A 19,104-nucleotide genomic window follows, 5' to 3' on the forward strand; every position below is an offset into this window, starting at 1 on the left:
ACAAATGTTTACTTGAAAGCCTGTAGCTCGTGCGCGCACATTCTTTACTGTTGATTTATAACCGTATTTTTTATAAATTTTATAGTTGAAACACCCAATTATTAGTTATTACTCCTATTGCTCCTGTCCTGATTTGAACACTCCGATGTTTTTTTTTTCATAAGCAATATTATAGTCATAAATGCATCCTGAACTCCTGTGGGTGGAATGAAATATAATCAACGAAAATCTACTGCAGTTTAAGAATATACCTATGCATTATTTCGATGTACTTTTAATGGACACACAGGTTACTTTAGGGGAAAATATTTACAACATGGATGCAACCTATACGTACGCGTATTCAGCGATGTAATTGGGACGGAAGAACTACTAGTAGGAAAAATGATCACATGTTAATCATTATTGGACCAAAAAGCTTATGAAGTGTTTTAAAAAATATTTAAATTCACCGTTGAAATTATTTTCTCGCTACACTTCAAATCTCTAATACTTTAATCAGCTAAGGTTGGTTTAGGAATTCAACATGAATTAATTTACATATGTCTTGTCTGTCAAACATATGAACGCTTAAAGGCGTGCATGACGATAAAATAAATTGTACAGTATTTAACTAAAGACAGCACAAACTAATAGATATTATAATAATATTAATCTTTAGTCCCTCGAACTTCTTATTATAATTAAAAGTGTTAGAGATGTTTCTATTCGAGTTTTTTGGTGTAGTCATGTGGACGAGTAGTTGTTGTCCTGCAGGCATACGATTAAAATAATATTATGAATACTATGTCGTGTTGTTTAGTATGTGTGTGTATGTCCAATACTTAAATAATTTAATATCGGAACGAAAACATTGATGTAACTTGTAATGTTTAATCAGGCCCGTATTTAGGGTGATGGGCACGGGTAAGCACATGTCCGGGTGCGTCAAGTCTCAGGGGTGGCAAAATATTTTAGCAAAATTAATTTTAAAAATGATGTACCTAATGAAAAAAAAAATAAAACAATAAAAAAGGAAAATAGTACCTATGTTTTATTATGTTATAATTTGTAAATTAAAAAAAAAAAAAAATTGTATTTTTATTATAATTTGCTATTCAAAAAAATGAATGACTTAACGATTTTCATTTGTAAGTTATAATTTAATATTAAAAAATTTCGATTATGGACGAAATAATAAGTGTTATATTATTATTATTATTTATTGTTTTGGAGAGGGGGAGGCGTAAATTATAAGCCCGAGGGCGCTAAATTTTTAAATACGGGCTTGTGTTCAATCCATTTTCAATGAACCATTTACGCTGCGTATAATAATACGTTAAGAAAGTACGATGTAAGAATTGATGATTTTGTCGAGCAGTATTTGGAAAGTGAAAAATTCTACGATAGCTCAACGTTTATCGCAGGCCCTATTATTTGTACAATTTCGGACTGCACACTTGATTTTACTGCTTTCACACTCGTACTTTCGTGGTGCACATAAAAATAGGGCCTGGTTTATCGGACGATAAGGTATGATGCACGCGGTGCGACGAGAAGGCCCTGACGGTGTACCGTGTTTGACGCGCGTGCGATTGATCGTTTGACGTTACGTTATTCTCATTCGGATTAGAAACGCAACAACAATAAAACCGCGCGCGTCCACCGTGTTCGGGACGTATTCTCGTCGCAAACACCGTTGCGCTCGCGCCCGCGTATCACGCGCGACAGAGATCAATCGTTCATTCGATTCGTTAGCTTGTCGCCGTCGTCGTCGTCGTCGGACATAATGTACGGGTGTACCATATTGCGCGCGTAAACTCTACTGATAATACGCTGATTACCGCGTGTCTAGGTGATGTGTTTGTGTGCGCGTTGCGAACGGACGATTTGGATTTGCACAACGAGAACGTTACGGAGTGATAGGAACGCGACGGGAGTACAACGGGTGACAAACGGTAAACGGTACTACGGTGCCGCGCGTGGAATAGGCGAGAACGGAACGGTAAAGACACTATACGTATCCGCTGACCGGAGTCTAACAATAATTGTCGAAATCCAACGCACGCGCTTACTAACCAGTACGTCTACGTTTTACGTACCGTTAACCATACACACGCACTCGTACACGTTAACATGCCTATCCGTTGTATTAATGTTGTACGTACACGTATAATGCGTTATCGTGGGCGTCTAATCGACGCAACAGTGGCGGCGTGCGAAAAGAAAGGGGAAAAATAAATATTCTTCGACAATTAACGACGACGACGACACACTCGCGCACTGACTGACCTACAATATTTCTGTACGAGCGTTTGTTTTTTTTTTTTAAGCATTTCTTATTTATTATTATTTTTTTTTTTCAACGTGCTCATTGTCGTGACGACGAGTCTGCCGTCCACCGGTCGTTATAAAGTCGGTTTATGTGCAAAACCCCGCAGTACCGTCCGGAGAACACGCGTGTTATCTTAGCGCTGTTAGGACGGGAGACGTTAACAACCGCAACGAGTAGAGATTTATCTGATGCGCAAGTGTGTACAGGGTACGACGTAACCGCGGGATCTGACGTGTTCCCGGGCGATGCGCACAACACCGTGTTCCGATCGGGCTTACGAGCGTATAACGCACGCGCCGTGGCCGTTTTTTTTATCCTGTTCTTTCTTGATTTCCTTTCGGAACGCCATCGTCGTCAATGCCCGTGTACCCGTGTGCACCGGCGGTACTGCGCGAAAGTACGCGCGCATGTCATTGTAATCAGTGGCGTAGGGAGGCTCGCTAGTGCCCCTGGCAAACTTAGGAAAAAAAAGCGCTTCTGAACCAATTAAAATTTGATTTTACGATATTTCTTTGTAAGTTATACATGTGTACAAATAGACAACGTCTACGTATTTCAAAAAGTATAATGGAAAAACTTTGATTTGACTGTAGGATAAAAAAAACGACTTTTGCACAATTTTGCGCCCCTCTGCGATTCGCACCCCAGGCGCAGACACAGTTCACCATACCCTTGGCTACCGCCACTGATTATAATTATATGTGTCACGGAACGTACGCGTGGGCAACGAATTTCGAAAAATACCATCGGAGCGGTCCACCGGTGATATGCGGGTTATCACATATTCTCGGCAAACCGTTTCGCGTCGATGGTATACAGTTGCTGTACCGATATTTCTGTACGGATATAGGTAAAGGGGAAATGCTGATGGCCCGTAAGAGCTGGTTGAGCGTTTAAACGGATTTCGAAACGATTCGAGTTTGCGGCTCTGTATCACAAGAGGTCGTGTAAGAGGATCTAACTGATCGGTCTCCTACGTACAGCGATAACGATGAACGAAAGCAGTATTCCTCTCTTCCCCATTTCGACCCACGATCCGTTCTTATTTCGCCACTAAGGTCTTTATTGTAAATTATTTTTATTTTACTATTCCTATTTCTCATCCGCGCGCCTCTTAGTACATGTGCCGAGACCTTTCACGTTAAGACCATCGAAGCGCCTTAGTTTTTCCCCAAATGCTTTTGACTCCACTCTCTTTGGCACCGGCGTTCACGAAAGTCGTTTTTCTAGTTCTACGCACATCGCGTCGCGGTACTATCGCATGGAGATCCCGTTTCCGGATGCAGCGACGATCCGCGGTCGACGATCGACGTCCGCGCATACGACAGCGCATCGCAAATGCAGTATCAGGTGAGAGGGGCATGGTCATATTTAGGGGGGGGGGGCGAAGGGGCGATCCCCCCCTGAATCCGTATTTAAGGAATTGATTATATGCGAGATTATAAACATTTCAATTTTTTTTAATGTGGACCATTTTATAACGAAATCGAACTTCGCGTGGCTGTGAATACTGAATTGTGCTTTTTGTCGGATCCATACTTAGTGAAAAATTAAATAAAACACAAGCGTAACTTTCAAAACACAGACAGGTGTTAAAAAATTACACAAAAGTCGATTTTAAGTGGATGCGGTATTAGATTAAAAATTAAACCACAAATATTAAGAATACACCTGATTTAAATATTGCCAAACATTTTACCTGTACATTTTGAGCCTGAACTAAAGAAAAGAGCGTACCCCCTTCCCCCTAGAAATAACTCTAAATATGCCCCTGGTGGTGATGGTGGGGGGGGGGTCGGCCGTACTGTTGCTACGCAGTACGTGACGATTGGTACTCACTTGCACACCGGCTGCCCGGCCTGGAAGAAGCACTCGCCGCGTAGGTTGCACTGGCCCGGGTCGCAGGTCTCGCACGTTCGGCCGCTGCGCTGCGTGTTTCCGATCCACGGGTCCCTGTAGCCGTCCGGGCACGCGCACTGGAACGTGCCGAACACGTTCGTGCACTTGCCGAGCGGATGACAGTCGTTCAGTTCCGCGCTGCTGCACTCGTCCAGATCTGCGCAAACGCACGAACGTTACACCGGTTTTTATTAACAATTGTTACGCGCGCGCGCGTTGTTTTGTTACTAGTCGCGATTTTCACGTTCGATTTCGACCGAGTGAGATTTTTCTCCGGTATCACTGAGAAGACCATCAGAGTTATGCGAACACGTGTCCGCTGTACGCGTAACCTTCGAGCACCGCTGTGATGGGTTGAAATCGGTTAGGTTAGGTAGGTTATAGATTTTCGTACATGTTTAATCTGTTAACCGCTTTGACTCTATAAAAATACGGTTAACAATTTTCCCGAATTTCGCGAGGAGGGGGTTTGCTACCTGCAGTCAACTGCAATTATGTGTTGCGCGTACGTTGAACAAATCTGTTGGTCGTGCGTCGCTGGATAGTAGAAAAACATCCCTCGCGTAAGAGTTTATTTTATACAGTTACTGCAGTTCAACAACGGGTGTTCGCTTGGTAAGGCGTAACGAAAATACGGTATAAAATAAACGTAACGACGACAAAATGCTTCCACGATATATTTCGGACCACGCGCGCACGGTAACCCAGAAATTTGTTCCGTCGAGTTCGCGGACATTTGCTCGTCAACCGTTCGTAATGACATCGTGTAAATATGTGCGTATCAAAGCCGTAACTAGGGTGAGGCGAGCAAGGCACTTGTCTAGGGCGCTTGGAGCTGGGAGGTGTAAGAATAATTAACATATTTTAAGAAATGTTATTTCTTGTTTTGCTAGAAACCTAATTACAATTTTTCAGTTTTTACTGAATCGCATTGTACATATTAAGAACTCTGAATGTGACAATCCTACTACCTAGGGGGCGCATTGTTTTAGTTCTGCCTCAGGATTAAAAAATGGCTTTGGTACGGCTCTGGCGCGTATGATAATAACAATCACGCGTCTCGCGAGTGAACAAATCTTTCGTCGTCGAAACGACGAAGGATTCGCGTGGAGTACCGTGCACGATGCACACGTGTGACGTTTCCTGATTGCGCGGTGACACGCACTGGCAGAACTGCTACGCTTTTCGAATTCGATCAACAAGTGTCAGTCACCGAAAACATACGAGGACACTGCAGGTCGCCTAAACCTGTAAGGACACTGCGTGAGTGTCACCGAGAAATTCGATGAGGCGAATGCGCTTGGATTTACGGATATCGTTTCAAAGTCGAACTGCGGTGACGCGGTAAATGATAATCGGTCATTACCGTGCAGTTGCGATATGGCACCGGCCGGCGAGTCCACCCAAAGGCCGCTGGTGCCCACATTGTTGTTGCGCCTTTGCAGCGCGCCCGTCAGTTGCTTTTGGACGTCCTGTTTGACGGACGAGCGCAGGTGCTCCGCGTTCTCCGTCAGCTGCACCGTAGCGTTCACCATGACCGGCGTGCCTGGTGTGGTCTTGGACGTGTAAACGTTGTTGATCTTGGCGCCGACGAATGTGTCCGAGAACGGTGTCATCGAGAACGCCGAATCAATCTGTAAACATTACCGGAGTATTGTGAAAAAAAAAAAATAATAAAATAATACATATTTTATTTTTTTAATTTTGCGATAACAATCAAGCGCAATATAAACTATTGTTTATCCTTTCGTCGAGTGCCTATCGTTATTGTTATTTCGAACAGGACATGAGCACTGTAAACTCGCAATCTTAGTGTACACGTATATCTATATTTGATGTACATTAATACAGATCTAAGATTCGAAACGATCACGATGTACATGTAGTATTTTATGTTGGACAATTTTGTCAGTTTCGTCAAACGTTCATTCTCTTTGTTCCGATAATTGAATTTCGCTGCTATCTGAATGTTGAAAATAATAACAGTACAAACTCGATTTGATACTTAATTGTTGACATTCATATTTTTTTTACACGAATCGTAGTTAGATACACGCACAATAGGCATTGTATACTGACCGGTCAGAACTGAAATGTTTAAAACGTAACTACACGGTTTTAAATGCTTTTTTGTTGCCACGTTAATATTTTTGGCACACTAATACGTTTACAATTTACATAATATGTAGGTTAACCTACAGTTAGAAAAAAAACATATTTCTGAAACAAAATCATAAAATAATATTGTATCGTCTAGAAGATCATCTACGGATAAAGTTCATTTTATAGTTCATAGATGTGTTAATTCGATAACTCGATAACAGTGTTGTAGCTATGTTTTTGACCGAAAACAATTTTACTAAAAAATAGAATATTACGACTTACCGCTCTAACTGCTTCGTGTTCAAGTTGTTGGTACTCTTGGCTCTCGGAATCCTTGTATTTATCTGTCCACGTGATCTTGTTGTCGTACATGCGATCGACACGTAATGAAAAAACAATAGATACGATCCCTAAGGAAAAAAAATCGTTATAAAATACAATTTTGAAGATAATATAAAATAATATTATCATCAGCTATTCCAACGTCAGCCAAAGTCACGATCGTGTTCCATAAAAAATTCCACGCGACCGTATTGTTTGGGACGGATCATTTACGAGAACATAATAATATTTTTATGTTCGTAATTATTTTACAGTATCGTGTATACATTTGGATTAGGTATAATGATATAATGACCGACGAGTCGGTGAAGAAAAAACGAGTTATATGTTTTTTTTTTCATTATTAATCCAGCGTCTATATTATACACACAAACGATGCTGTTCAGTTTAAATTACAGTGCACAATTCTAGGTAAAACGGTGATATTACAATACTGTTATATTGTTATTGACGTTATTCTGAAAAGTTTAGTGACACGCTGCAAAATCGTCGAGAAAATATCAGTGGTTTATGTAAAAAAAAAAAGGTTAATAGCTAAGGCTGAGTAAGTTGAATACATTTTTTTAACTTGTCAAGGTTAATTTAATCTTAAGAAACATGGGTAAAGTTAATAATAAGTTAATAATTACTACTCGTTTTTATAAACTTATAAAATTTAAAAGTGAAATAGAAAAAAAATAGTAACTAAATTTAGTTAAGAATAGGTTACTTTATTATTAATTTTTTTAATGACTAATATTATAATACTTAAACAAAGCTTCTTTTGTGTACGCTATTTTAATCGCGGTTAAGATATCTATGAACAGTGCAGTGAATTCAGCATTTTTAAAGCTGTAATTCCGATAATTTTTACCAAAATCGTTTTGTATCATAATTGTTCTGCTTCGACATACTCATACTGCCGAAAATAATTTTTATGATCACCGTCATGCACACAATTTTAGAAGAATGTTTCATTGCGACGAGGTTTAAAATGTCGAAAAAGTATTACAATTCGATCCTTAACTAAAAATGTGAAAAGAGAGAGAGCGATTGGTCGTTCGTTATTGTTGGTATCGTTCACTCCCATAGATTACATCTATAATATTATCCTTCTGGGGGTACGTACTGTGGCATGGGTCTCGGTGTTTTCGACGGCTGTAGCCGGGCCTGCACAGACACGAAGACACGCCGAGCTCGGTGCGACATCTCTCATGTTGGGCCGCGTCGCAGGTCGTGTCGTCACCCACGATGCAAGTGTCGATTCTGACCGGTGGGTGTGTGGGTCGTTTCCAAGCCGGGACTGTTGGTTTAGTGTTGCTGGGCAGCGGCCCTGGAGGGTTGGAACCACCGTGCGGTTGTAACACCTGACTCACTGAATACGATCTGAAATCGACAGCATAATTAATACAGTTATACATCGTCCGTTAGGTGATTGACGAACAGCTACGGAATGCTACTGCCTGAACTTCACGAATAGAATCTGTAGCCTATACCCATAGACCGAGAAATAACGGTCTATAATATATGGATTCTAAACTTATTTCGGGTTCCGGACCTCTTTAAGATGTACAATAAATAATCCGTCCACGGCCTTTGCAAATATTGCAATTTTTTGTTTTCAATTATTGTCAATATTTCATAATAAGGGTATAAAGGCAGCGTATTTTTTATCAATGTATTTTCGTATTTTCTCCTCGTAATCGGGATGTGTAGAATTAAAACCTGGCAGACAACTCACCGAACTTTTAACGGTTAACACTCATCATCTGCTGACCTTTAAAGAGTTTCGTAAGAACGCTCTACACTATCCAAAACAACAACAACGCGCATGTCCATATTTAACGGAAATTGTTTATAACTACTCATATATAAGTGTTAATGATTTACCGATTACAATGATGTTCGTTGAAACGTCTATACAAAGATAACAATCGATTTTGTGTAGGTACATAGGCACCTAACTACGTACATAAACGGGTGCGCGTTTAACGATGTAAGGAAACAACGTTGTTAAATATATGACTTTTTACAGCGTTTATAATGATGCCTATGTTGTTATGCGTTAAGAACATTTCTAATACTGCTTCACAATTATATCCAGCGAGTGGTTCAAGGACGTGCACAAGTGTAAAACCGAAGAGAAAAAATAAAAAATAAGTGTTCAAATAGAATTTATTTTATACACGAAAAAAAACATTTATTAGGTATTATAGCCTAGAGAGAGAGTTGTTTATTGTGTTTAGTATCACGTTCACGCGACGAAATGCTCTATACGATGATTATTGAAAATATAATGTATTATATTTAATATTACGAAACGTATACTGTTATAAACTATAAAACCTATGGAACAAACAAAACTTCCTAACAATGTTGGTCGTTTTCCGAACTAGTTAAATGTCTGTTGAGTAACTCGATTTACAGAGTGCTTCCTTTCGAGTACAGATATTAACGAAACAATAATATAACTTTAAAAAAACGATAGGAAAATGGTGCACGTGGTGGCGTATGCATTTGTGCGTTAACCTAACCGTAAACATGTAGGGCTGGCTTTAAATATGATCTGAACGTGCGACGGAACAGGGTGCCAAAATCAGAAGGGTGCGTGAGAGGCGTCAAAGTTAAAATTAAATTTGATCAACTGTTGGCGACACAAATCATCTACTATAGATAGAAAAAAATGTCACGATATGATTCAATATAAATTTGATTACTATTATAATTATCATTATTTATTATTCTATCGGCATGCAAGCCGTGCCGCAATTACCGGGTGAGCAAGGTGTGCATTGCACATCGACCCCCAAACCGTTTAGGCCCCGAAACACGATAAAACACGATGTATTATTATAGACATTTTAACTGAAGTAAATTAATAAATGTAAAAAATGGATTTGTCATATTATTAAATATTTATAATCAAATAACATACTCAATTACTAACTAGTTGCCAATGACCAAATACAATACCATTGATTATAAATACTATTATATTGCTAAAGTATTTATAATCCTATGGTAATATTAATTCTTAGAACAGAAATAGCAAAAAATAATGCAGGTCATTTAAAATTAAAGATCCACTAGACTACTTTCCATAATATAAATACCGGTTAACATATTTTATTTATAGTAGGAAAATATTTTTTTGAAAAAATATTTAGGCCCCAAATTCAGATTTGCATACCAATCCCATAGTGTGTAGTTGCGGCACTGCATGCAAGGATAGGCTACTCTTACAATTACAGTTTTATAAACTATCATTAAATTATTTCAAGTATTATTATGTTTGTTATCTGAATGATTTACAAATATGTGGCAAATATGCACGTTTGAAAAATTATTTTGAACATTTATGATTATGAACGTGGCTTGTAATACAGGTATATATAATGAGGAACCTCTAGTTACCAAAACTGCGCCTGTTTTAGTTATATGTTTAAGTCATATAAGATTGCCAAAATAATTCTAGCACCTAGCGCTGAAAGAGCTAAGGCCGGCCCTGTAAACATGGTACACGAGAGGAGTAATATTATGATTTTCGTGTATATATGTGCGCGCGCGAGTGTGTTGTGCACGGTCGACTGATGCGTTGAGAGTGCGAGCCACAGTTCGGTTTGGAATGCTTTTCGAAAACCTTGGAGATCATTTTTAGACCGACTCGAGAGAAAGTCTACGCGATCGTTGTGCCGGGAAATAAATTAAAAACGACTGCAGTTACGCGCGCGCGTGTAGTATAAATCATAAAAGTATAACACGCATTGTACACGTACCGGTAGGTGCTAAATCGGAAAAATCGTTAATTATAATTACGGATTTATCCCATTGCACTCCCTCGGCTCTCGACCGTGTACGAATTGAACGGAAAATTTTTACGGCCTATTTTTCGTATTTTAACGCGTAATACACAGGGTCGGCTCCGGGGGGGAGGTCTAGGGGTAGAGCCCCCTCCCAAGGCCGTACCGTATTTATAAAAAAATTTATATTGTTAACGAAAAATGCATAATATACTATTATACGGCACGCTCGAGTATTTAAATAGAGCCCATAGGGGTATTACGATGTACCTGCCATCTATATTGCGAAGAACCAATAAGGCTATAAACAAACTATATTAATATATAATATACTATGATATTATTATTTTTAATGTTCTAAACATGAATTGCGTAGCACGCATTTCTTGTACGGATTAAATTGTTTTTTTCTTTTTGTTATAAGATTTCGTTAAACTATAACTTGGGCCTAACCCCCCCCCCCCCCCCAAACAAAGGCTCTGGAGCCGCCCCTGGTAATACGGTATACGGCGAAACACTCACCCGGAAGCTGCGCTGGTCGGCTTTATGGACGGAGGCGCCACCGCAGTCGGTTCCGCCGAACCGAACAGATTTATGTACGTGCGTTTGCCGTCGATGGATACGAACTGCTGGTTCGGTTCTGCCGACGTTATCACCGACACTTCTCCTTTGCCTACGCCTGACGGTGATATATCTTCGGCTATAAGAAAAAAAAAATGATTGATGGATCGTTTGTCGTGTTGACAATAATATCAAATTAGACGCGATCTCGTTATTATTTATCAGTGATAACCGTACACTAAGTATCCGCTTAACCTTGTCGCCACTGTTCTTTCGTCATAACAAATTATAGATAACCCACTTGGAGGCCTTAATAAGAACAAGCGCGGCGATATATTTCCTCCCTGAAAATAACATTCACCCTTGGGGTGTTGCCAATAAACGATTTCTCCTTGTTGCTCTATGTAACGTCTATTATATCAATATTACCCTTTTTTTCGATTCGCTTATTGCACTTACTTGTAAAGTATTTACAAATTATAAATAAACCGTTTGATTTTGAATGAGAAAAAAAAAAGCTACACTACATACATGTGGATAAGAATATAATCAAAACAATTATGTAATTATACTAGTAAATTATTTAAACGTATCGGTGTATGCTTACGGGTGAGCAGTGCCGGCTTATCTCCAGGTCCTTGGATGGCCGACACCATTATGTCAAATACGTCTCCTTGACTGGGCACCTGCACTTGAATGGGACGTCTTTGGCCACCCATGTGTGGTTTGAATTCCGGATCGTCCAAAACGATGCCGGGACGCGAATAATACGGGAACCCTTCTGTTAAAACGTTCCGTTAGAAAAATCGTACAGGAAATATTATATTATTATTAATTAATATATATATGTTTTTCAAATAAATATTTCTTTGTAACATGTATATTCAAGTGAGTTGGACGTATTGCTATAACGGGTTACATTCGAAAAAAATTTTCGGTAGGATAAAAACGTTTTGTCACCTAAAAATAACTTTCAACCAATAATTGATAATACTAAAATCGAGAAACTATATATTGTGGTCTAGTGTGTCTGTTATTTGTTTCTTAACACTGCAGTCAAATATGACGTACAATCTGATAAGCTGATAAGTGATTAAAAGAAACACGTGGTGGAGAAAACGATGGTTTTTTTTTTATACAGATTTCCGTAAAAAATTGTTATAGTTATAATTATTAACGTTTACGAAGAAAGTTCGTAAATTGTTACTATACTGTCTGTCTGAAGAGAGTTTTAATATTTTTTCACTAACAAGAGTTATTTAAATTGAAATTATAGCACGTAACTGGATTAATTATGACATTCCTTCACTGTTCACTGTTTATAAAATTGGGCATCATATTATATATATTGAGGTTGATACCAAGTCGAAAGGGATGAGATGAGGGAGGAGGTTCGGTGACGTTTTTAGTATTAAGAGCTTAACCGTTTAATCATTTTTATCTAAATAACATAAAGCTCTTTATGCAAGAGTTTGATGTTTAGGAAGAGTACAGAAATGTCAAAAGAGGCTTGTGTCCGAATTGGTCCAGAGATTAAAATGTCTATACCATATAGTTGGGTCCCATAACAAAATGTATATAAAGCCTATTTTATATGTATTTTAACGCTTGGTTTTACCATTTTTAATATTTTTTCGTTTCAGCAAAAATTATAATTGTAAACGAAACCCGATTGTAGATAGTCCTATAAGTTTATTCGGATCAGGAGTAAAAATATTGCGCTATTGGATAGTAGAACGTTTTTACATTAATCCTTGATACTAGGGATGCACCCCAAAATAAAGGGCACCCAGTAAATTTTTATGACGGAAAAAACGGTTTAGAGAAAACGTAGGTGGTCGTTGTTTGTCTACATATGTATTCGACACGTGACACTCGGTTTTCGAAAATTTGTTTCTTTTTTCACGTGCAAACGTTCGGAAAAAAAGTATTAAACATATGATCAAATGGCGACTACGAGCGTTGGTCGGGGACTAAAAGCGGTGAACGGTGGTTACCAGATTGTTGCGGGGTTTTTTTGACGGGCGCCGTCGGTTTGCCGGTCAGCTTGCTGTCGGTTGGCTTGTGAACGTCCTCGCGGTGCGGTTCCTCCGAGGTGGACGGCTCGAGTACGACGACGGCCGAGCCCACGCCCGTGATCTGCTCGCCGGCCAAGGTCGTCTCCGGGCGCGCGGGCGTCGCAGTCACCGGTGCCGGGGCGGAGGTCGTGGTCGGTGCGGCCGCGGTCTCGGGCTCCTTGACGAACACCGGCGACGCGGGCACCGGCGACGTCAGATGATCGACGATCTTGGATACTTGCACGCCGATCACTCGGGTCGCGTTGATGTCGGCGGTGGTCTGTTGCTGCGGTGTCAGCGGTGGCGGCGACGACGATGGCGGCAGCGGTGAAGACGATTCTGCCTTGACGTTCGGTTTCTCCGTCGTAGGCGATCCATCCGTCGTAGGCCTGTCAGTCAGGTTGGTCGGTTTGTCCGTCGGTTTTTCCGTCGTCCTCTCGGACTGCGGCCACTGGGACGAAGACGGCACCGTGAACTTTTCGGTCGTGCCCGGGTCCCGGTCGACGGCGAACAGATTGTATTCCTGTTGCGGCTTGACCGACGCCGTCTGGTGGTGCATGGGCCGCTTGGACGGCGCGGTGGAATGCGCCTGCTGATCGTCGTACAGGGTCGGTGGTCCGAGTTCGGCGCCTCCGTCGTTGGTGGGCACGAGCTGCTCGGGAAGCGGCACGCCCGTCAGGAACGGTTTGATAAGGTTGGGCGGCTGGGGCGGCAGCGGCCGGACGGGCTGCGGCACGTCGAACGGATACGGTGGCGGGTCTTTGGGTTTGTTCTGTTGCTGCTGCTGGTGCTGCTGGTGCTGCGGCATGGGCACGAACGCGGGTGGTTCCAGCACGACCGTGGCTTCGGATATGCGTGGCGGCCCACGGTTGTTGATGCGCGTCTTGATCGGCTGCCTGTAACCGGGCTGGCCCTGTTGCCCGTTGAGCAGCTTCACGAACCCGTCCAGAATGTCTTCCATGTCGCTATTGCCGCCCGCCTTACGGGTCTGCTGAGTGTCCGCCGTTGCTGCTGTCCTCGACGACGGCGCATCCGTCTGCTGTTGGTGCGGCCGTTGCGCCGCAATACTGGGCTCCGTCGGTACGAGTGATCTGCCACGCGACGAAGCCCTCCTGGCTTCCCCCGGACCGCTTTTGGTCGGCCCCACGTACTCATAATAGTACTGCGACTGTGACGTATCCTCGTCCTGCGCCGCCGCCGCCGCGGTCCTGTCCGCCGCGTTGATCAGCTTTGAATCGTCGAACGCCGCGGCCGCCGCCTCCGCGGTCAACACCGTTCGCGACATCTCTTCGCCGCAATCGTTCCCGTCCTTGCAGACCACAGTCGGTTCGAACTCTTTGGCCCGGGTCAGTGCCATGCCGGCGGCATGCCGATCATCGATCTCGTTCGATTCACCCGTCTTCGTGGCCTCGTCCAGGTGACGCCTGCGCACCACTCGCACTGCTTCGTCCGATTCGCCGCGCGCCACACCTGAAACGTGAAAAACAAAAACGGTATAGTAATGTAAACGATACAACGATCAGTTATCGGATATTGTAATAATTGTGTGGGAACTTGAACGGCGGATCGCGATGACTCCTTAGTCGCATTGGCGGATCACCGAACCCGGATTTATTCCGGCGGTAAACACTCGCGTATAATTGATATACGATAAAACGAATCCGTTCTACTATTCGGACACCTGACGCGCGCAATATTCGAACCCGTTGCTTCGTTAAGTTCCTGTTTCTCGTTGTATTTGGGTTTTGAATCCGATACAAGGTCATAGCGATCCACTAGACCGTGGACCACCGACGCACGTCGTACCCACGTCGTGGCCGAACTAGTTACACTCCTCTTGCTGCCTATCTTTCGGCAAAAGATCAACAATAAAACACCTGAAGAGATCAACCGAACAGCAAACAATACGATTACGTTTCATAACTATCGGTTGGAAAGTTTTTAGCGTTCGGACGACAAAAGGGCGTTTATTACGAACTTGTTTCGACGATAGTCGTTAGCACGGTCGCTTTGTCTTGTCTACCCTCCCCGCGGAATCTCCGTTGTTTCCGTACAATCGTATGTGTAAATGCGCGCTCGTTTTATGCAATACTCAATCACGGACTTGACTACCCCCGTGGGTGTCGCGGCGGAACGCTTTCACCAGCAGTTTTTTATTTACATTTTATCGGCTGCTTTCACACAACGCGAACCGATGACGTCACATACGTACAGACATAACGAACGACGTCAACGCGTCCCTCTCCTCGTCCGAGGAAGTCTCCGCCGCGAACGCAGTGTCACAGTAACTGATATGAATGTACGTATCCGGATTTGAGAAGTCTTGGCGGTGTTTGCTCGGGATAATACGACGGATTTCACTTTCTCTCGGTGCATTACTTGCGATTGCCCGCTTCAAACACGCGACAAACGTACACAAATTATACGTGGACGGTACTATTTTATTCATACGAACGCACTGCAGGCGTGGGCAAACGACTCACGTGTGGTTCTTTTACGCTTTCTTGCGCCATCGCGAGCAAATGTAACATGAACACGAAAGCGGCACGTGAAATGAATTAACGATGTACACCTATATGACCGCGCAACGGTGTTAATCAGTTTCGGAAAAGTCGTAGATTAAAACAGTTAAAATCGCGCCGCGCGCATTTTTTAACGAACGCGAGGCGATTTCAAACGCGTTCTTATCGCTTATTATAATTAGTCTAATTAACCGGTTTCGGAGGGTCAGCCATCATTCCGACGTATTACAACCCATAACGGATGAACGGCATACAAGGAGAAATAGTTACCTGCACATGGCCACCCGCAGGAAAAATTGCACAGGGTACGAGATAAAAAATCACGTATTTTTATACTTTTATGTTCTAATAGGAATACAAAATAATAATTAAATTTATTGAATCACCAGTTCAAATTGTTGTTATAACAGGCCCTCTCCCTGTTGGAGAGGGAGCCAATTGTTTTGTCTTTTCATACCTAACGGTTGTCCGTGTAACTGTCGACGTTGTGTAACTCTGTTATGAAAATAACTCGGACTTGAAGTTATTAAAAAATTGTTTCATTTCTTTCTATCAATTTAACAATACATCGTACAACGGGCATTTAATAATCTATGATTTTCTTATATCAAACTGTACCAATATCAGTGCTCATATTTGTTAACAGATACGTTGTAGATAATTAAATATGATAATTAAAAGTAAATGAGATTCGAAAAATAAGCATATACGAATATAAATTTACATCAGCAATAAAAATGCACGAGTACGAAACTTGAAGCTTTCGGTGACGTGAAATGGACCGTAAAATGTCTTTTAGGTTGATTCGTATTCGATCTTGTCCTACAAACTCATCGTTATTGAGCCAAAACGCAACATGACATTTAACTGTGAATGCTCGTACCGGATACGATATTATTGCGATGTATTATTTGCAAATTTGCAATGCAAAACAAAATTCTTCAAACAAAACTAAAAGTATATGATTATCAAAATCAACTGACAATGAATATAATAATCAACAACTTTATAAGTTTATATTGACATATTATATGTGGTCGACGAAGTAATAGTAAATATTGTAGATTTCGGACAAAAAATCGATTTGAGTTCGTAAAGAGTCACGACGTTGGACGTCGGTCATTCGTCGTGGGCACTATTTACTAATCTGTAATGACTTTTAAAACTACCTATCCGATAAGCATTTCAAACGTACGCATTTAGCACGAGTGTATAATAATTTTGAAAAACAAAAACAAAACAACGGGCGACAGTATGTGCTTGATTTTATGTGGGGACATATTGTAAATAAGTGTAACTAATGAATAAAACATGTAACTAATGTGTAATAAGATGAATAAGAGAAAGTTAAATTATGTGCATAAAAACGATACCTGTGTATCTGATATGATGTTGTTCATACGAAATTATAAATTAGTCAGAAATAGATGCTTTATACTTGTAAAACTAAAACCTAAATGCATTTTTGATCGTAATAAGTACAGTACATCATCGGTTTACTGTTTATTGCGGTTATTAAATTTAAATACAAGTTGGTCTAATGAGTTTCAAAATGTTTTATAATTTAACGCTTAGATAATTATTTGTTTAACTGTTCAAAACAATTTCTCCGGTGCGAAATTGTTTACTGTTTACCGAGAATAAAGATTATGAAACGTTAAATAAAAATTGAACGGTCGCTTTCAGATTTAGTGTAACACATACGATGAAAATTACTAAATAATTATTTTTTGTCACTCGAAGCATGGAAATTATCGATTACGATGTATTGCGCATAATAGCAAATATTAATGTGTCGAACGAAATCGGTCTACACCGGTATCACGTGAGTGGAATAAGAGTTGGCGCGAGACTGGAGATTGTAATAATTACACGGGACTCGGTACGTACTACGACCCACAGGTAAGTGAACAAACGGTCGCGATCGATAATTCGGAGATAACATTGCTTTTTTCTTCAGTCGTTTGTTGTCTACCGTCGCCCGTAAATTGTTTGATGTGGAAAAAAAAATAATAAAGACAATCAGTTGTGAACGTCTGCGACACGACAACCGCTGTAATTCGTTTGCGCAAATTCAACATTTTTTACCTGAAAATCGACGACTCGTTTGCACACGACGAAATCAGTTATTTACGTGAAAATAAATAACTCGTTCGCGTACAATGACACATTCACACACATGACACATAAAGTTTCATGGACTATGGATATGGACGGTACAGTGGTGACTAGTGTGTTGACGACGTAAACTTTAATATGACGTAGAAATTTCTAATATTTTTGAATCTCGGTGAGGAAAACAATGTTTTAATAATGATAATTATAAATCTAGTGAATACCGTGTTTTAATGAGTGGATGTTCAAATTTTAGATTTACTAAGAAAAAATGTCCTGCGAGTGTTATTGTTAATGACTCAGACAAAATAATAAAAGTAACCAACTCTCGTGATCCTGAGGAGTATAATAAGCAACAACGATAAACAAACGAGTTCTGACACTAGGGATTTTTCGTCACAGGTAGCCAAAATATATGTGCGCAGTCGAGTTGTGCATTTTTGCGCGAACGAGTTGTAAAAAAGGTAAATGTGCGCAAACGAGTTGTAGCCCGCGACAACAACGACAATGGCTCGTCACGTGGTGCCGCGACGGTCGATTGCGACGCCGTATTCGCGGCAAACGAAACGGACCCGTATTTTCGACCTACGGCGCGGGTTGTCGCGACCGTAGTAATAACGATAGTAATAATCGTGACGACACCGACAGGAATTGTTTATCATTATCGTCTCGTCGAACGCTAGTAAGTAGTGGTATCCGGTGGTCCGGCTCCGAACAGTGAATTACACGGACGGTCTTGTACCGGTATCGCACCGCCGGGTGTGTACACGATGTACGAACCGCGGTCAAAGCGGTCGAACGGAGTTGCGCCGGCCGGACTACGTCGGTTCGACGTCAAAGCGGGTCGAAGCGCGACCGGAAAAACGCGCAACTCGATCGATCCGCGCATCGGCTGCGGCGCGTACGCCAATTGACCGGGGTTTAGATCTATGGTCAGATGTGCGATTACGGGTTTTCACGCCCGGGGAAAACGTTAAAATCACGCCCGATCGGCGGACCCCGATAATCAAAATACACTTCTCGAGAATTTATATCTAACGATTTTAATATACAATCGGTACTTATCGAGTTTTGACCGGATATCGGTATTCGACAGAGTCAAAAACTGATATCAAATCGGTTGTTAATGATTACAAAAGTTATACGCCCTCTAAAATGGTACGCCCGGGGATGGATCTGCGCGTACGACAAACGTTCGGATTTCGCGTTTCGTTACCGCGCGGCCGTGTTGGCGCCTGGATGTACCGCGAATCGGCGGTCGACATTTTCCGGTTTTATTTTTTTCCCGTAAACGTTGTCACTCCAGTAACATCGCGCGACGGTGATCACGTTTTGCGGATGTTACGAAAAAAAAAAACCAAATATTTTCCCGTGGAGACTAATCCCCCCCGGGGGAGGCATGGGGGGGGGGG

The 19,104-nt window shown here is 41.5% G+C and overlaps 1 protein-coding gene across 1 annotated transcript in view; it reads right to left on the reverse strand.

The window, feature by feature from the left end:
• Positions 1-19,104, reverse strand: part of LOC112694571 (mediator of DNA damage checkpoint protein 1) — a 44,482-nt gene that overhangs the window by 9,231 nt on the left and 16,147 nt on the right. Inside the window, exons 2-8 of the mRNA XM_025570087.1 lie at positions 12,996-14,525; positions 11,606-11,779; positions 10,960-11,137; positions 7,767-8,023; positions 6,599-6,726; positions 5,580-5,847; positions 4,154-4,370 (exon numbers count right to left, since the gene is read on the reverse strand). Coding sequence (XP_025425872.1) covers positions 4,154-4,370; positions 5,580-5,847; positions 6,599-6,726; positions 7,767-8,023; positions 10,960-11,137; positions 11,606-11,779; positions 12,996-14,525 — 2,752 coding nt within the window. The remainder of the gene's footprint in view (positions 1-4,153; positions 4,371-5,579; positions 5,848-6,598; positions 6,727-7,766; positions 8,024-10,959; positions 11,138-11,605; positions 11,780-12,995; positions 14,526-19,104) is intronic.

This window comes from Sipha flava, unplaced genomic scaffold, assembly GCF_003268045.1.
Source record: "Sipha flava isolate LNK unplaced genomic scaffold, YSA_version1 130_pilon_pilon, whole genome shotgun sequence".
In the NCBI taxonomy this organism is placed as follows: Eukaryota; Metazoa; Arthropoda; class Insecta; order Hemiptera; family Aphididae; genus Sipha; species Sipha flava.